Source organism: Halichoerus grypus, chromosome 7, assembly GCF_964656455.1.
Source record: "Halichoerus grypus chromosome 7, mHalGry1.hap1.1, whole genome shotgun sequence".
NCBI lineage: Eukaryota > Metazoa > Chordata > Mammalia > Carnivora > Phocidae > Halichoerus > Halichoerus grypus.
This window is the reverse complement of record NC_135718.1, coordinates 27,822,358-27,839,818: the sequence shown is the minus strand read 5'-3', so window position 1 is coordinate 27,839,818 and position 17,461 is coordinate 27,822,358. Positions and strand designations below refer to the sequence as shown.

At 51.8% G+C, this 17,461-nt stretch overlaps 1 protein-coding gene across 6 annotated transcripts in view; it reads left to right on the top strand.

Moving 5' to 3' along the window:
- The window catches only part of HIF1AN (hypoxia inducible factor 1 subunit alpha inhibitor), a 79,591-nt gene extending 62,955 nt beyond the window's left edge, over positions 1–16,636 (top strand). For 2 of the 6 annotated variants that reach the window (XR_013449646.1, XM_078077224.1), the window contains 2 exons: positions 16,119–16,211; positions 16,336–16,636. Coding sequence is in view for 3 of the 6 variants with exons in the window: in XM_078077224.1 (XP_077933350.1) it covers positions 16,119–16,200 (82 nt within the window). In the remaining 3 variants the exon portion in view is untranslated. Of the gene's footprint in view, positions 1–16,118 lie in introns of all 6 variants that reach the window. The other 4 variants (XR_013449645.1, XM_078077223.1, XR_013449644.1 and 1 more) reach the window with 2 other exon arrangements.
- The last annotated feature ends 825 nt before the right edge of the window (positions 16,637–17,461 follow it).

Here is a 17,461-nt window from a genome sequence, read left to right as displayed (position 1 = left end):
TCCTGATAAGATGCACTAAGAAGGAAACATCACCTTGCCCAAAATGTTTAGCCTGAATTTAATCATGAGGAAACAATCAGACAAATCCAAATTGAGGGACATTCTTCTGCCTGGATTTTCCAAAACTCATGAAAGACACACCCCCCCAAAAAAAGAAGTTGGAGAACTATTACAGAATAAAGGAGATTAAAAAGACAAAAATAAGCACAATGAAAGATCTTGGATTGGGGTGAGGGAGGGGCAGTTATAAAGAACATTATTGGGACAATTGAAGGGTTTTGAATATGAACTCATATATGAGGCAAAGGTTAAAAGCTCCTGAAAGTGATCATCACACTGTTCAGTGCAGACGAATGTCCTTGTTCTTAAAAGATAACTGCGGAAGTATTTCGGGATGAAGTGTCATTTATGTCAGCAACGAACACACAAGTGTTTCAGAAAGAGAAAGGGAGAGATAAACCCAGTGTGGTAATAGTTACACATTGTTCATCTGTGTCAAAGTATTTGAGCATTCATTGCAACAGTGAACTTTGCTGGACAGTTTAAAATATTTCAAAATAAAAATCTGGAAGAAAAGAAACAGTTTCAAAACAAATACAGAAACACCTAATGAAATAATGGATCTAGTCAATGATAGTAAATGGCTGTTAAAACCATTAAGTGAAAAGCTGATGGAGGGAAAAAAGCTGAAGGAGAACTTTGTAATGGATAGATCCAGCTGACAGCAACTGAACCCGCTGATTAATCTTAATATTATAAAAAGAAAAGTGACGAGAAATTATGTGGTCCTGATGTGATACAATAGGAAGTTCATGCCACCTCTAAAATATTCTTGCCAAAAAATCAAATCTGAAGCCAAGCAACTCTGGAATCTACCAATTTCAAAGGACAGAGAAACATGTTAAATGATACCACAGGGTTGCCCTCAGCAAAATCCCAGAATGAGGGAAATTCCATAGGACAAATGGCCCACAGTCTCTTCAATAAATTGCAAGAAGAGGAAAGAAAGTGTAGCCTATGGAATAAAAGAAGCATGGGGCGCCTGGGTGGCTCAGTCGTTAAGCGTCTGCCTTCGGCTCAGGTCATGATCCCAGGGTCCTGGGATGGAGCCCCACATTGGACTCCCTGCTCAGCGGGAAGCCTGCTTCTCCCTCTCCCACTCTCCCTGCTTGTGTTCCCTCTCTCGCTGTGTCTCTGTCAAAAAATAAATAAAATCTTAAAAAAGAAGAAGCTTAAGAGCCACATTGACCACATACAGTGTGTGGACCTGGATTAGAAACCAATTCAGGGAAATTTGAATAAGGAATAGAGTAAGAAATTATAGTTAATTTTTATTTATGTGAGATGATGCTATTGGGGTAATGTTAAAAGAGTCCATAGCTTTTAGAAATGCATATTAAAATATTTATGGGTGAACTGATTTGATGTCTGTAGCCAAATAGTCCTGGCGGACAGAAGAAATAAGATCAGCTATATGTTGATAGTTGTTGAAACCAGTTGATAGGTATATTGATATATAGGTATATGGATTTTTAAAAAATATGTTTGAAACTCTTCAGAATAAACTTTTAACAAAGAAGTAAACCCAAGCCACTCCGATATTCTCAATATATTCTCCCCAAGAAGGCTCTTCAGTGTTAGAAAGAATGGCTCTTCCCTCACAGGTAGAATACAGGTGAGGTCTGAGAGGGAATTCCCAGTGGAAGGTCAAGCCCAGGGCAATCCTCTTTCAAGTGGAGCGCTGCTCACTTGGAGCGGGGTGGGGGTGTGGGGGGTGGGGGGGAGGCTCCGTCTTGTGTGTTTTAAATCAAACCAGTTCCTCTTGGGTGGAAGCAAAATATAACCTAGGTTGGAGCAGCTCCCTGCTCCAACCTAGGTTAAGGAATGAGGTTTGCAAAGTCTAGTAGGTTGGATCCAGGGTAGAGGGAGGAGGTGAAATTAGCTGTCTTTTTTGGTGAGGCTTGGATGAGGTTGACGTCTGAGATCAGAGATCAGAATGGGGCTGGAGGGATGGGTGTGTCATTAAGGTGTGTGTTCTCTGCTGAGACCTAAGAGGCTTCAAGAGCAGACCTTCCTGGCCTTCATGCTTTTGTCGTTGATGCCAGTTCTCTGGGATGGAGACAAAGGTCCCATCCATCTCTCCCCACTGGCCCTCACACGGCCCATCTGGAGGCCCCTCTCCTTCCCACACTGTTCGCCTCTTTTCTCTGTCCAGTTCTCTGACCCATTTACATTCTCTCCCTCCTCGAGCTCCCTCCTTATCTCCATTCGCTCTTCCCTGTCCTCCGCCCTACCAGACACCCCAGTTCAGGGTCCAGGAGAAGGACAGCTTTTATGTGGCTTGTAAAATTCTATTATATCTGTATTCAAAACCTAGCAGCTGAGAAACACTGGTAATAAGCGTGTTATTAAGCGTGTAAATACACTTCCACTCCAAGGCCTCCAAGGGGCAGGGGCCAGTTTCTCAGCCTGGGCATCTCCCCTGCTTGTAAGTCCCTCCCCACCTGGCCTCCACCCCAGACTTGGACCTTGTGCCGAGGCCCAGGCCTCCTCCAGTCTCCAACCACCACTGTCCTGCAAAACTCAGACTCTTGGAGAAAGGGGGCGGGGGAGAGGGCCGAAGAAAAAAAACATTAGGAAAAAAACTCCCACCCAGAGAGCATTCTTTCTGCAGCACTCAGGAAAAAGGATGTCTCACAGGGGACGGGAAGGCGAAATTTTTTCACATCCAAATGGATTGCAATTTCCCTCCATTTAGCACCTGAAGGTAATTAGCTCGAAGAGACTGCCGAGTGCGAAACACGTTCACGGAACATTAACTCTCACACATTCTCCAGTTGCAGGGAATTAATAGGAAAGATTAAAGTTTAAAGAGAGCAAAATGCCATTACCTCGCCAGCCACCTCTCTCCGCGGCAGTATCCAGCCCCCGAAAACCTTCGGCCAGTGCTTGGGCTGGGGCTCGGGTCTCAGCCTCCAGCCTGCCTGGCTGGGGCATCTGGGTGTGCCCCATGAAGAGGGCTAGCATGTGCTGATGTGCACACACGTGTGCAAAAAAGGGCAGCTCTGACCCTTCACGAGGCCAATGCAAGCCCCTTCCCATCACCGAGAAGTTTGGGGTGGGCAGGGCAGGTGTGTTCTCATAGGCTGACCCCTGGCGTTGGTGTGTATGGTGGCCCCGGGTGGGGGGATGCTAGGAAGGGTTAGGAGCATGGGTGTGCCCTGTGGTTTGGGCGCAGAGGGTGAGATCTGGCAGCTCGGCTGGCGAGAGAGAAATGGAGGGTGTCAGTCCCACCTTGGGTGTGTGTAGGGGCACTGAGTGAGGTGGTGGGGGGTGTCGCTACCACCCTCGTGCGGCAGACAGGAGCCCCAAACGTGTGTGCACACACATGCGGGCTCCCGCTGCCCCACACGGACAGCCTTTGTCACTCTGCATTCTCAAAGTTTATGTAGCTTTCAAGTTTGAAATGTTTCTGTGTTGCTTCAGTATTTTAGGAAAAGATGAAAGACAGAGAGAGGGAGACAGAGAGAGAGAGAGTGGGGAGAGAGAGAGAGAGTGAGGGAGAGAGAGAGGGGCAGAGGCAGGCAGGAGAGAGAGAGCGCGAGATGAAATTGAGACATGGAAGAATTTATTGCCCAGAAAATTCCATTCTGCTATCTGATTCAAAAAGTCCAGTCCCCCCAGCTTCGGAAAATCTATTTTCCACATTTTAATACCCTGCAGAACAGTCCTCATAACTCATCCGAGTGTGTTAAGCACAGTTTTATTAGATCTGAAACAAATTTTGGTGGGGAGATACTATAGGTCATTAACCATGGAGTAATTTTATCCTTGTTTCCCTAATGATGCCATAATGGCGAGCGAATTTCTTAACTAAAGACCAAAGAACATTTTGAAGGTCAGTTTCATCTGTGAGCTCCTTCAAGCGCTTCTCAGAGAAGATTGGAAAACTCGCCGATTTTTTGAAGAGTCATTAATAATGTGAAAGCTGAAAGCACCCTCCATTTGCGTTCCTGCTTTTTACCTTTTAATTTTATATCGTCCCCTCAGAGCCCCGCTCCCACTCCCTCACCCTCCTCTGGACCTCCCGCCTGCCTACCCAGCCCACGCAGGGAACAAGGCTGCCCCGTACCAGGTACCAGGCTAGCTGTGAGGGGCAGACGGGGGCGGCAGTAGGGGAGGCAGAAGAGCTAGAGAGGCCGGGGCCCCACTGAGATGGGGGGGGCCTTTGCTATATTCCCAGCACATGGGGCACTGTGTGAGGGTATTGTTATAGGCATGGTATACGTGTGTGTGTGTGTGTGTGTGCATGTGTGCAAATGTGCAGTACAGGGGACTGGGGTCTCTGCATTGTGTGCTGGCTCTGCACACACATGCTGGGGACCGATGGGGACCTAGTAGTCTCCATAAGTGGGTGCCTCCTGTTGGAAGCAGGCAGGGAAAGGGAACTGAAAATCAGCACTGGGTCCAGTGGCCTGGGCAGTGGGTCATGGGGGGACTTGTGTGTCTCCCAACAGAGCTGGACACCACGTGGAGTGCATGAAACAATTTAGAGCATGTTGTAAGCCCTGATTACATGTGTGTGCAGACAAGCGTGTATGTCCTGGGGGTGGTGAGGTCATCAAGGCAAGAGCCCCGAGGACCGAGCCCACTGGCAAATATTTAGACAGTAGAAACAGTGACCATTGTCTGTCCAACCCTCACTCCCTAGACCACTCACCCCTTGCTCCCCAGGCCTGGAGCCCCTCATTTGCCCACTTTGCTTGCCTCCTGATCTCCAAACCCTGGCTCCTTGGACCTCCTGCCCCCCACCCAATCCCATCCCTCCCCCTGAACCCTCCTCCCCCTACCTCTTCAGCCATCTGATGGCTGTCATTGCAGGGTGCCCAGCCAGGGGCTGGGGTGGGACAGCATTTCTGTGTGTGTGCAGGTTTGGGGAGGAGGGGGCGGTGTGGTGACACTCCATGCTCCCAGATGTGGTGGCAGCAATAATTCCAATTTTATGCCTTTGTTATGGCTTTAATCACTTTCTTTATGCGTTTTGTTCCAGCGATCAGGGAGAGACACCTGATAGGCAAAGAGGATACCAGGGGAACCATTTTTATTTGGAATGTGGTGAGAAGTCTAATTAGAATCTGAATTCTGCTGAGCCTTGAAATGGCCAGCACTTTATCCTGATCGCCTTAGATATTGTTTCGAGTCAATCATCTGTCATGGTGCGGCAGGAGAGCCTCTCCCTTCACACCGCACCCCTCCCGCCATAGGGCCAGCCGGGCCACACTGGGGGAGGGGAGGGGAGGCTTTCGCCCCTCGTAGGGATATGTGCATCCTTCTTGGGGGTGCTGTTTGGTATCGCTAACCCTCCCCTGGTGAGGGCTGTCTTTGCTGGGTGCTGAGTTTGAGCTCATGGGGGGTGGGAGGGGAGGAGGGGCTGCAGGAAGAGGGTGCTGAGGGGCCTGTATTAGAATTAGGAAATACTGGGGTGAGGCCAAGCTGGTCTGGGGCACCTCCTAAGTGTTCCCAGCACACTGACCACTCCACCTCCTCTCTGTCAATGGCCCACAGGGACTCTCATCTCTTTACTGTCCCTGGACGTATTGTATCTCTGCCACCTACTCACTGTTCCTCAAACTCACCATTCCCATTGCCAACCCCTCCCTGACCCACATTTGCCACACGTTCAGCTCCTTTTCTCTGACTTTCCTTACTCCGGTCCTGCCGCTGGAATACCACTCCAGTTTGTTCTGCCATCTGTCAAGTCCCCGGACTGGTTCCGCCTCCTGCAGAAAGCCTTCCCTGACTACCTGAACCCACACAGGTGAGCCCCTTGAGAGGTGGACAATTACAGCATAGGCCCCCATCCTGCGATGGCCATGCTAACTGCAGACACTCCTCTGACCAAAGCCTCCAACCATTTATCTTTCTCCTGCCTTTAAATGATTTCCAGTTGTCCTCTCTTTGTAAACTGTTTTGATCCCTGCGTGTGTGTGTGTGTGTGTGTGTGTCCTAAATCAGCTCAAAACCCTTTTGACCATAGCACAATGTAAAATAGAAATAAATATTACTCTTAATGACAATTTCACCTCCCCAATCACATCTTGAGCTCCCCAAATCTGACCATTTCTTCCCTGTCTCCTGCCTTGTCCACTAACTATGAGCGCACAGGACCAGGCACAGAGTGGAGAGCTGCAGCATCACCTCCAAAAGTCACAGATTCACTGAAGCTTTCTGCTTCCTGTTTCCCCTCACACCGCCCCCCCATACATACCTACCATGTGGCAGTTGTGGGCATTGTTGGGGGAGGATTAGTAGCCAAAGGAAGTGCCATTTCTGGCAGGGACGAGGAGCATGTGCTCTATGAATAATGTCTCCTTGGGAGATGGCCTGAATGACTCCTTGGAGGTGCAGGGATCCACATATGGTCAACGTGGGTCCTTTTTAGATGGTTGGGGCACTCAGTGGCCCTCGAGCCAATTAGTGTGCCCCATAAAGCAGAATGCCCTCATCGATGTCAGTATCACCGAGCCTCCTGAATGGTCACTGCCCTCTCGAGATTATCTATGTAGCAGGGGTACCTTATGTATGGTCCAAAGGACAGTGTGACCAGATGCCACTATAGAAAGATACAGACTCAGAGGGTCCCCAGAATCCTTCTCAACCTGCTCGCCTCCCCATCCCTATCTGGACCCATCCTCAAATGCAGTCCTGAGTCATTTTGTTCCAGGATGCTCTCTTTCCCTGCATGCAGCTCAGTTCTCCCTGGTCCCTGAGCTCTGGGCCAGGAGTAGGGATGGCACTAACCATAGTCTAGCAAATCGTGGGGCTTGTGGCCAGGGACCAGGGGTGGTTCTCTGGAGTGCATTGGCAGGATGCTAGTCTTTTCACCCTCCCAGCAGCCCCTGTCCAGAAGGCATGGCTGTATTGATACCATGCTGATGAATGGAGAGTGAAGAGATACAGGGAGATGGAGAGGGAATCCATAACCGGGGGTCCTCATTTATAGGGGACGGCAGGACAGTGGCCGGAGGGACCTAGGAGCTAGCTTCCTAGTGGGAAATTGCAATCTGCCATTAACATTTAGGTACAAGTTACTATATCAGAAGGTGTGTGTGTGTGTGTGTGTGTGTGTGTGTGTGTGTGTGTACGCTCATGCACACGTGTGCATGCACGTGTGCACACGTACATATGATGAGCGTCCGTAGGTGAGGGGTTCAGGCCCCTGTAGAAAAGAAGCAGGAACCTGGTACACTTGGTCTGCCCATATAGAAGGGTGGGAGTTTGAGGGCGGCTCATTCTCCGAGTGCTGTTTCCCCATCTACACAAACGGTGGGGAGATGGAGCTCCCAGCCCAGGGAGCACATGTGCTGGGTGGGGGTGGTGGGTGGGAGGACAGAGATGCCAAAGCTGCCAAAGGCCTGGTCTCTTCCCATCTCAGACACCCTCAAGGCACTGTCCTCTCTACATCCAGAGCTTGACTGCAGCGGGGGTAGATGAAAAGGAGGAGAAACTGTTGGATAAAAAGAAATTCAAAAAAAAAAGTAAGTGAAATATTCAAACTGGAAAGTGATATTATAGAAACTGCAGCCCACGGCTCAGTGCATTCAAATTTATTCAAACTCGGTGCCTGACAGTGATGGATGCAGCAGCTTTTCCCACAATATGGAGAAGGCGCGGGGGCATTTAGGACTGCGGGTCCCCTCCGGGAGGGTGGGGGCCCGCACTACCTCCTATGCCTTGCTCCTCCTAAATGGGAAATGAGGTTCTGGGTCCTGTCCCCTCTACTTCCTAAACCCCACAGTTCTGGGGATGCTGGGGGACCTGGGCATCACCAGCCCAGGGGCTAGAACAAGGCCCAAGATAGAGGGAGCCAGCTGCGGAACAGAGTGAGCTCCAGTGCCAAGGAAGGGGATGGTCAAACCTGTCGAGGGGATGATCAGACAAGGGTGCCACCTACCTCAAAAAGAAGAGCACGGCTGTGTGGTTTGTAGCCAAATAATCAGCATGAACCTAATAAGCCCGAGTATGCTGAGATCTGAGGGTCTCAGGAATCCCAAGTCAGAGAGCAGTTGGTCTCATTGGCTCCCACTTTCCCACCCCATTGTTTCCCACTTTTGTTTGCTCCATCCAGAAGAGGGACAGGAGGGCCCCTGCGGAAATCTCAAGTCTGGGGACTTGGTCTGAGCAGTGGGCAGGTGATGGAGTATCCCTGCATGCTATGCGCTGGAGTAGCCCCTGCTCCCAGGAGCACCTTCTAGCCTCACTTCTCCCCCACAAGATTAGTCCTGACCTCCCGTTCAACCTCCTGACCACCAGACCCCACTTGTGATTCTCAGGCGCCATCCCATGGAAGCCTTGGAATACTGGTCACTCAGGGAAAACACACATCTCTTGGCTGCCTTGCCCACTGCACTCCCCCCACCGCCCCCACAGCGTCTCTAGCCCTCCTTCTCTGTCTCTTTTGACCCCTACACTCTCCCCTAAATGTAGCCACAGCACAAAGCTCCAACTCCAGCTCTCCACTGTTCTCTCCAGTCTCTCAGGAGGTCTCAACCACTCGGGAACTTTCAGCCATCACCTCCCTGCAGGTGATGGAAGCATTAATCTCTAATTCCAAGCTTCTCTTGAGATCCAAGCCCACAACACCAGCAGCGCAAGGCTAATACTTGACAAGCAGAATCGCATGTCTCTCCTGAAGCCAGCAACAACATGTGAGTCCCTGCTTTGTCGAGAGCCGTGTCACCCACCCATTCACCCTCACAGAGACCTTGGGGCCTCCAGCCCTTCCCCTGTCCTCATCTCTACCTTCAGTCAGTGTACCAGTTCAGAGACGCTTCCTGATTTCTTTGGCACCCATCTTTGCCTCACCATCACCACTGTCCCAGGGAAGGCCCTTATCACAGCTGCCCCAGGTCTCTTCATTTCACCCAACAAATCCCGTGCAGCGCCAGCCATGCCCCAATCACCAGGCGTGGCATCTTCCTCCCAGCAGGTCTCTCTAAGTTCCACGTCTCCGGTTGTTCTACACGCTGCTGCCAGATTCATTTTCCTAAAGCACAGCTCTGATCATGTCACTCCCCTGCTCAAAAACCCTCAACAGTTCCCCATTGCCTACTAAATAAAGTACAAACTCCTGACTCTGATATTCATGGCCCTTTGTGATCTGGCCCCTTCCTAACCCTCTCTCCAAGACTTCGCAGTACTCTCCTTCATGTCCATACTTAACAGCCAAATTGGGCTCTGGGTGGTTCCCCTGCACACTCCCCACCTAGTAACTTCCCACATCCGTGCACTGGTTCATGCTCTTCTTCTGCCTTCGTTGCTGTCCTGCCCCACACCTGGCTCATCTCTGCCCGTCAAGATCTTAATCTCCTGCCAGACCTGGTGCAAGTCAAGTTGTCTTCTGACTACTTCCTGAAAATGCTTAGCAAGGTGCCTGCTAGATTCTGTTGTTGTCGTTATCATCATCATCATCATTCACCAGCAGCAGCAGCAGTGGTTTCTCTTCCCTGGGAACCTTCTAGTCCTCTCTACAGCTCTCCGGGCTCCTGGCAGAATTTTCTCGATACTGCCATTTCTAGTACGTTGGCCCTACCGCTGCCCTGGCCTACAAACCTCTTGAGAGCCAGGACTAAGTCAGGTTCATTTGAGTCGTCCTCAGCCCCTGGCCCAGGAGACTCCCTATTTACCACTTGTTGAATAAATGAATGAACGAATGAATGAACGAACGAACCAATACAGAAAAACCGACTTGGACACGGCTATGTGACACAGACCTGGCTCCTCTGGGCCTACAGTTCTGGGCAGTGACCACCTAAGAATTCCCTGTCATTACTCCCGGCCCTCCTGACATGTGTCCAGCTGAGCTGGGACATGCATGTGCAGGCTGTATGACAGGTGTGTCATCCCTCCAGAGCGAGAGGGAGTGTGGCAGAGTTCAGCCTTCCCAACTCATCAATCAAAGGGCACTTACTGACAGACAGCTCCTTAGAGCTGGCTCCAGGCTCTGCTGGGGTTGGGGGGCCGGGATGAGTGGGGGATGAGGCCTGCCCTCTGGGGGTTCACAGTCTAGTTGCTCCTTCACTCCTCCTTTAACTTTCAGACCACAAGAAGTTAAAGGGCTCCCCCGGTGACAGCTGACTGTGGACAGGGATGTCATGCTGATGGGTGGGGTAAGCCCTTTCCTGCAAGCTGAGCTGAAATGCTACTTAATCCAGAAGTGGCTCTTTTACCCTCTTGGTTTAGATCATAGCGCCCCCTCTGCACTGGAGCTCCCCTGGGAGGTCTGTTGCCTTCTGCAGAATTCTCCACTACAGAGTCCAGAACCACACAGCTTAAAGCTGCTGAATGGATGAGTGGATGGATGCCAGGAATAGTTGACAAAATATACGAGTAAATGAGCAACTAACTAAACACATGGATGAACAAAGTGCTGGGCAGATTGGCACAAATCACAGAGTCAGCACTCATTGAGCATCTACTATGTACCAGGCACTGTGCTAAATTCTTCACCTGCACTGATTCATTTAATCTGCCCTTCAGCCCTTAGAGTAGGAGCTATTATGATCCCACCAGGGAGAGGCACCTGCAGCTCCGGGGAGTGAAATAACCCGTGTGAGAGCCCCCAGTGCCCCTGGGAGGAAGCTTGGCTCCCTGCCCTACACTCTTCCTGGTGGGGGCTCACCTGCTCCCTCCCCAGACCACCCGCGCTTGGGGACTTGGGGAGGGTTCACACGTGAGGGTATTGTAAGGTCTCTGTCCCCGCGCACCGATGGGGGCCCTCTGGACTCTAGGTTTTCACTCCTTTTCTTTCGGGCCCCCTTGGGGACTAGGCGAAGTTCAGAAGAGGCGCCGCAGCCCAGGAGCCTCTGTTTCCCAAAAGGCGTCTTCCCAGCCCCCCTCCCCCCCACCTCCATTTCAGGAGGGAGTGACCGCCCCTCCTGAGGGGTCCCCGGAGCTGGGGGGGGCGCCCGGTGCCGCCGGCCCCCGTCCTCGCGGCCGGATCCAAACAAGCGCGCTAAACTCCGGGAGATTTACAGCGCGCGGCTGGGCGGCGCGGGCCCCCGGCCGCCGGTGAGATATCTCCAAACAGCGCACTAACCACTTTCCATTTTATACCTCACCAGCTTTATAGCATCTTAAGGATTTCTGTGCACGGCTGGCTTCCCGCCCAGGGAAAAAACCCAGCCTTGTAAATAAATACTAAATATATATGAACAGAGACGACAGCGAGAGCCGCGGAGGAGGGGGAGGGGCGGGGTGCCGCGGGGGGGGGGGCGGTGGCGGCCCAGGGCCATGCGACCGGCGGGAAGGAGGGGACGGATATATTGGGGTGTCCGAGACAAAGGCGGCAGGGAGAAGCAGTTGACAGGCAAAATGAGGGAAACTGAGACAGCACGAGAGGGGGAGGCCGAGAGAAACCGAAAGATGGAGGCTGGCTGGAAGTGCTCCCGTGTGTGTGTGTGTGTGTGTGTGTGTGTGTGTGTGTGTGTGGCTGGAAGTGCTCCCGTGTGTGTGTGTGTGTGTGTGTAGCTGGAAGTGCTCCCGTGTGTGTGTGTGTGTGTGTGTGTGGCTGGAAGTGCTCCCGTGTGTGTGTGTGTGTGTGTGTGTGTGGCTGGAGTGCTCCCGCGTGTGTGTGTGTGTGTGTGTGTGTGGCTGGAAGTGCTCCCGTGTGTGTGTGTGTGTGTGTGTGTGTGTCTGGAAGTGCTCCTGTGTGTGTGGGGGGGGGGCTGGAAGTGCTCCCGTGTGTGTGTGTGTGTGTGTGTGTGTGTGTCTGGAAATGCTCCCGTGTGTGTGTGTGTGTGTGTGGCTGGAAGTGCTCCCGTGTGTGTGTGTGTGTGTGTGTGTGTAGCTGGAAGTGCTCCCGTGTGTGTGTGTGTGTGTGTCTGGAAATGCTCCCGTGTGTGTGTGTGTGTGTGTGTGTAGTGTGTGTGGCTGGAAGTGCTCCCGTGTGTGTGTAGTGTGTGCGCGCACGCGCGCGTGTGTACTGTGTGTAGGGAGGACTCCCTGAAAGCCTAGGGAGAAAGGGAAAGCTCTTCCAAACCTGCCTCCTTCCCACAATTCCTGAGGGCACTGAGGCCCAGGGACGGGACCACCATCCGAGCATTGTGTGCGTGTGTGACGGGGTGTGTCACGATGTGCTCCAAGGAAAGTCTGTGTTTGTGTGTGTGAACCCGTGTGTACCGTGCGGGTGTATGTTTGGGGTGTTTGGTGTGCGTAGGACTGTTCCCTCCCGCGTGTGTGTGTGTGTGTGTGTGGCTGGAAGTGTCTTCCAGCCACACACACACACACACACACGCGGGAGCACTCCAGCCACACACACACACACACACACACACACACGAGCACTTCCAGCCACACACACACACACACACACACGGGAGCACTTCCAGCTACACACACACACACACACACGGGGTGAATCCTGGGGTGTTGGCAGGAAGAATGTCTGTGGTGTGGTCAGGGTGTGACGGGGGGTTAGGACATATTGGGGGGCTGAGGAGGCAGGTGAGTTCTGAGGATGTGTGCAGCTTTGGGGTTGAGCTGAGGGCTGAGCAAGGTGTATGTGACCAAATGTGTTTGGGTATCTTGGGGTGCGTGGAGGCCGGGGAAGCCAGGACGAGCCTGCAGAGGAGCATGTGTTGGGCCTGGAAGCAAGTATCCGCTTGTGTATTGGGGCCTGTCGGGGTGAGTTTTGACACGCGACCAGGTGGTTACACCACCTCTTCCTCATCCTTCTAGAGGCTGTGGGACCTTCCCTGCAATGGCCACTAGAGAGAGGGTCTCCTGTGCTGGCTGAAGCCCCCGTACTACCATAGCCCCCAGCTCTGAGGTCTCTGGACAGGAGCCAGAGTTGAACTGGGGAGCAGGAGGGAACATCTTCTCCCCTCTCAGGGGACCCAGCGATCCCTTTTTGTTCCCCCCCCTTGTCTTCCATATTAAGTATTCAAACCTCATTTACATCCTTATTTTTCAATTTGCTGCCACAGTAGTTTAATTTATTCGATATAATTTCTTTTTCTGAGGGGACATTAATCATTGCCCTGTGCTTTGGGGCGCCTGTGGGATCTCTGCGTGTGTATGTGTGTGTGCGCACGCATCTGCGTCCGTGTGTATCTGTGCCTGCGCACACTTGTGTCTGTGCGTGAGGTGCAAGTTTGTCTGTCATGTGGGGGTGTGTATGTGTGAGAGAGTCGGGGTGGGGGAGGAGGGGTGGGAGGGTGGTGCGAGTTTGCTAAATTCATCAGGTCCTCTTCCTCCTGGCCCTTCCTTATGTCAACAAGAGGGGGAAATGGGGCATCCTCAAGGGGGGGTCCTTCCAGGACCCCCCTGCCAGTTTTCCTTTCTCGAGTGTGTGCCCTGGACAGTTACAGCTGGAAATGTTCTAGAATCCCTGGTCTCTCAAGAAAGAGAGCCGAGACAGGTGGAGACACACGCAGATAGGGAGAGACAGACAGACAAGAACAAGGCAGGCCACGGCAGGGGAGGAAAGAGGGGGAAAGAAACATGGAGAATGATGGAGAGAGGCGCGGGAGAGAGAAGTGAGCGAGCTGGAGGCGTCTCAGCCCATAAAGTCCCTGGAATGGGAGGAAGGGGTGCGAGACTCCCGCATCAGCTCAGGCCCAGTCATGGCTCAGTGCAGAGTGATGGGGGGAAAGGGGGGGGAGGGCTGGTTGCTCCCAGGAGCTGAGATGAGTGAAGTGGCTTGGGGGAGGCTTGTTTGGAGAGAAGAGGCAAGAGGAAGGGGTCAGGGAGAGGGAGGAGAGAAAACCCCTCTTGGCGATATAACTCAGAGGAATGAGGCCAAGGAAAATTTCCAGGGATGTTCAAAGGGTAAGAGGGAGGAAGCTCTCTGATGCTAGCTCCCCTCCCCACCCTCAGTGCATCTGGGCAAATCCATGGCTTCCTGAGACCCTCTTTTGATCCTTAGCCCCAGAACCCCTCCGTTTTCCTTCTCTGGCACATTCTTGGAACTGCCAGGAACTGATGGGAAGGCCACTGTGACATCCCACTTAATCTTCATAACAACTCGAGCCAAGAGTCGGTCTCCCTGCTTCGGAGAGGAGGAAAGGAGATGTCAGAGCTTGCCCAAAGTCACGTGGAGGTCCAGAGCCAGGATTGAAGTCACATCTGCCTGAGGCCACATGCTGAGACCCCCCACTCCCCTTGGCTGCCTCCTAGGGTCGTGGCCACCCCAACCCTCCTGTCCTCACCACTACACAGGTTCAACACACACACACACACACACACAAAACGAGACCTGGGACCCAAGGGTAAAGGAGGGAGGCCTTTGGGGGGCAGGAGTCAGCCTTCTCTGAGCCACCCCCAGCTGTGAGGACTTTGAGGCCCAGGACCTGAGTGCTCCCAGGGCTCATATAGACCCTGTCTTCCTTCTCATCCAGGGGTCGGAGGCCCGCTAAGGACCTCTTCTGGAAAGCAGAGGCCAAAACCCACTCAGGCTCAGACTGGCTGACAGCTTGGGGCCAGTTTCTGCTCCCAGGACCAGTTTCAAACTGCTATGACCTGCTCATTTTAGCCTTACCCAGATAGTGGTCCAAGGCTCAGGGCTTAGGGGGAGGAGCTTCTTTCTCTGAAATTCTGAAAATGAAATTTTGAAAACTGGTCTGAAATTGGACTTCATGGGACCTCAGTATTTGAGCCTCCAGATACCTGACTATCTTGAGGTCTACAGATCTAAATATGCTAATACCAGCTACCTGGGAGCTGAATGTCCCCAAGAGCCAAACATTTGAGCGCCCGAGGTAGAACACGTAGGGCTGATGATTGAGTGTCTAGGTTGGAGATCTGAGATGGAAAGGAGTCTGCACCATTCCAGCTCTTCAGCCCCACCCCTGTCTTCCTTCCCCACTCTCTCTCCCAACCGAAGAATGGCCTCTCTCTTCGTTCCTGACCCTCTAGGAGCCTGGCACAGGCTGGCACACAGCCTGGCACACCCAGGCCCCTGGCACAGACGTGTCACACAGAAGCCATCACCCACTCGGGTCAGTGATAACTGGGTGACGAGACAGGGGGTCCCTGGGCATGCGGGGCAGGGGCAAAGGGACAGGCCTGGGGCCGAGGAGAAGGTAGTGCGTTCATTTGAATAATGGGCAAAATCAAATTAATTCTACATTAAATAGTTGTGAATAAAGGGTTGAAGTCAGCAGTTTCAAACTTGTTTTCCTTAATTACTTTCCGTGTTTAATGTCATTAAGAAGATTAAAAATTCATTAACAAGAGTACTAAAGTGGCAAATCAGGAAAGCGATCACTCCAGGTTAGAAACTCGGCTGAGGCCGCACAGCGAGCCTTCTGCAGGGGGCATGGGTGGGGGTGGGGGCTGAGAGGGTTGGGGACAGACACGCACTCACACACTTACACACTGGTACACAACAGCACCATAAACACACACCCATAATATCGGTGGGCATGCACACATCCACACACACACTCAGACGCTTTCCACTCATCCATACCCAGGACTTCCGTGACAGTGGGGAGACAGTGTATGGGGTCTGCAGCTAATCAGGCCCCATCTTCATAAACCCCTTTCCTGAAAAGGAGGATTAAAGATCGAACTTCGCTGACAGGCAATACATGGTCATAAAAATCAGTGTCAGCTCAGTGGTGTCCGGGTTCACTTTCTTGTCTCCTGCTCACGTCTGTCCCCGTCTCCCCTCCCTTCCCCATCCCTCCCGCTCTAAAGGGCTCTCTCAGGGCAAACCCGATCAGTTTCCTGGGAGGAGCTGCTGACTTTGAACCTTAATTATCCTGGAAAAGGATCCCTTTTGTCTCCTGAGCTTGTTGGGGAGGGGGAGGAGTCCTGTTTCCTCCTGGGAGAAGGAGCAGGGAGACAAAGGGTAGGCTGGGTGGGGAAAGAAAAAGGCAGAAACAGCCCGGGGAGTGGGACCCAAGTGTCCTGGTGTTCAGACCATCCCTGACTCAACCGCCCATCACCAACCTCACCGTCTCACCCTGCCTTTTCACCCGTCTTGTTGGCTGACCTCCCCAGTGCCAGACTTCACCCCCTTGGCCATGAAAGGACCCTCCCTGAGTCAGGACCATCTTCCCTGTAGCTATCACAGTCTCTCTGACTTCATTTCTATTTTTTTTTTCCTCTAGGGCCCAAACTCAGGACCAGGTCCCTAAAGGGGTCGAGGCTGCCTTGGGGACACCCGTGCCTGTGGCTATGTCATGTGTCTGATGGCTGTGTTGGTAATTGTGTGTGTGAGTGGGGGGGGTGCTGGTTGCATGAGGAGAGCACCATGTTCATCATAAATGAATACAACTGGACGGGCCTGTGAGATCCTGATGGAATGAACTCCCTCTCATTTCACAGGCAGGAGAACCAAACTCTGGCAAGATGAAGTTCTACTCAAGAGAAATGAAAACATGGGCCCCCACAGAAACTTGCACAACAATGGTCACAGCGGTATTTTTCATAATGGCCAAAAAGTGGAAATAACCCAAATGTACATCAACTGGTGAATATATAAATAAAATGTAGTCTATCCATACAATGGGATATTATTTGGCCATGAAAAGTAATGAAGTACTGATTCATGTTACAACACGGATGGATATTGAAGACTCTATGTTAAGTGAAAGAAGACAATCACAATAAACCATGCATTCTTTTAGTCCCTTTTTATGAAACATCCAGAATCAGCAAATACACAGAAAAAGAAAAAATTAAGAGTTGCTTAGGGCTGGGGGCAGGGGGTATTTGGGGGAAAAGAGAGACTGCTAATGAGAATGGGGTTGGGGGTGGGTAGATGGTTCAAATGTTCTAAAATATCTTATGGTGATGGTTGCACAACCCTCGAGATCTACTAAAAACCATTGACTTGTGGGGCGCCTGGGTATCTCAGTTGGTTAAGTGTCTTGACTCTTGATGTTGGCTCAGGTCATGATCTCAGGGTTGTGGGATCGAGCCCCGTGCTGAGTGTGGAGTCTGCTTAGGGTTCTCTCCCTCTCCCTCTGCCCCTCCACCCACTTCGCACTGGCTCAGGCTCTCTGGAAAAACAAAACAAAACAAAAAATCATTGGCTTGTACACTTTAAATAGATGAATTGCCTGGTATGTAAATTATATCTTGATAAAGCTATTCTTTTCAAAAAGTGACGTGACTTACTTAGGGTCTCCCAGCAGGTGGAAGGTGGCACAGGTAGTAGCTTGTGGTCCCTTGACCCCAAGCTCAGTGCTCCTTCCACAGGCCCTACAAGGCCTCAGAAATCTTGCTGTGGAGACTTGAAGCCCAGATCCTACATGTGTGGGGGTGTCCACATAACATCTTGGCTTTTCTGTAGAGCCATCATGTTTCTGTGTGTGACGGTGTGTCTTGTTATGTGTGTGCACATGAAGATTTGTGGTCTCACAGCTCTGTGTGTCTCTGCAAGTCCGACTCTGCACATCTGTCTCTGGGCCTATGGATCTCTCGATGGTGATGGGCGGTTGTTGTCTGA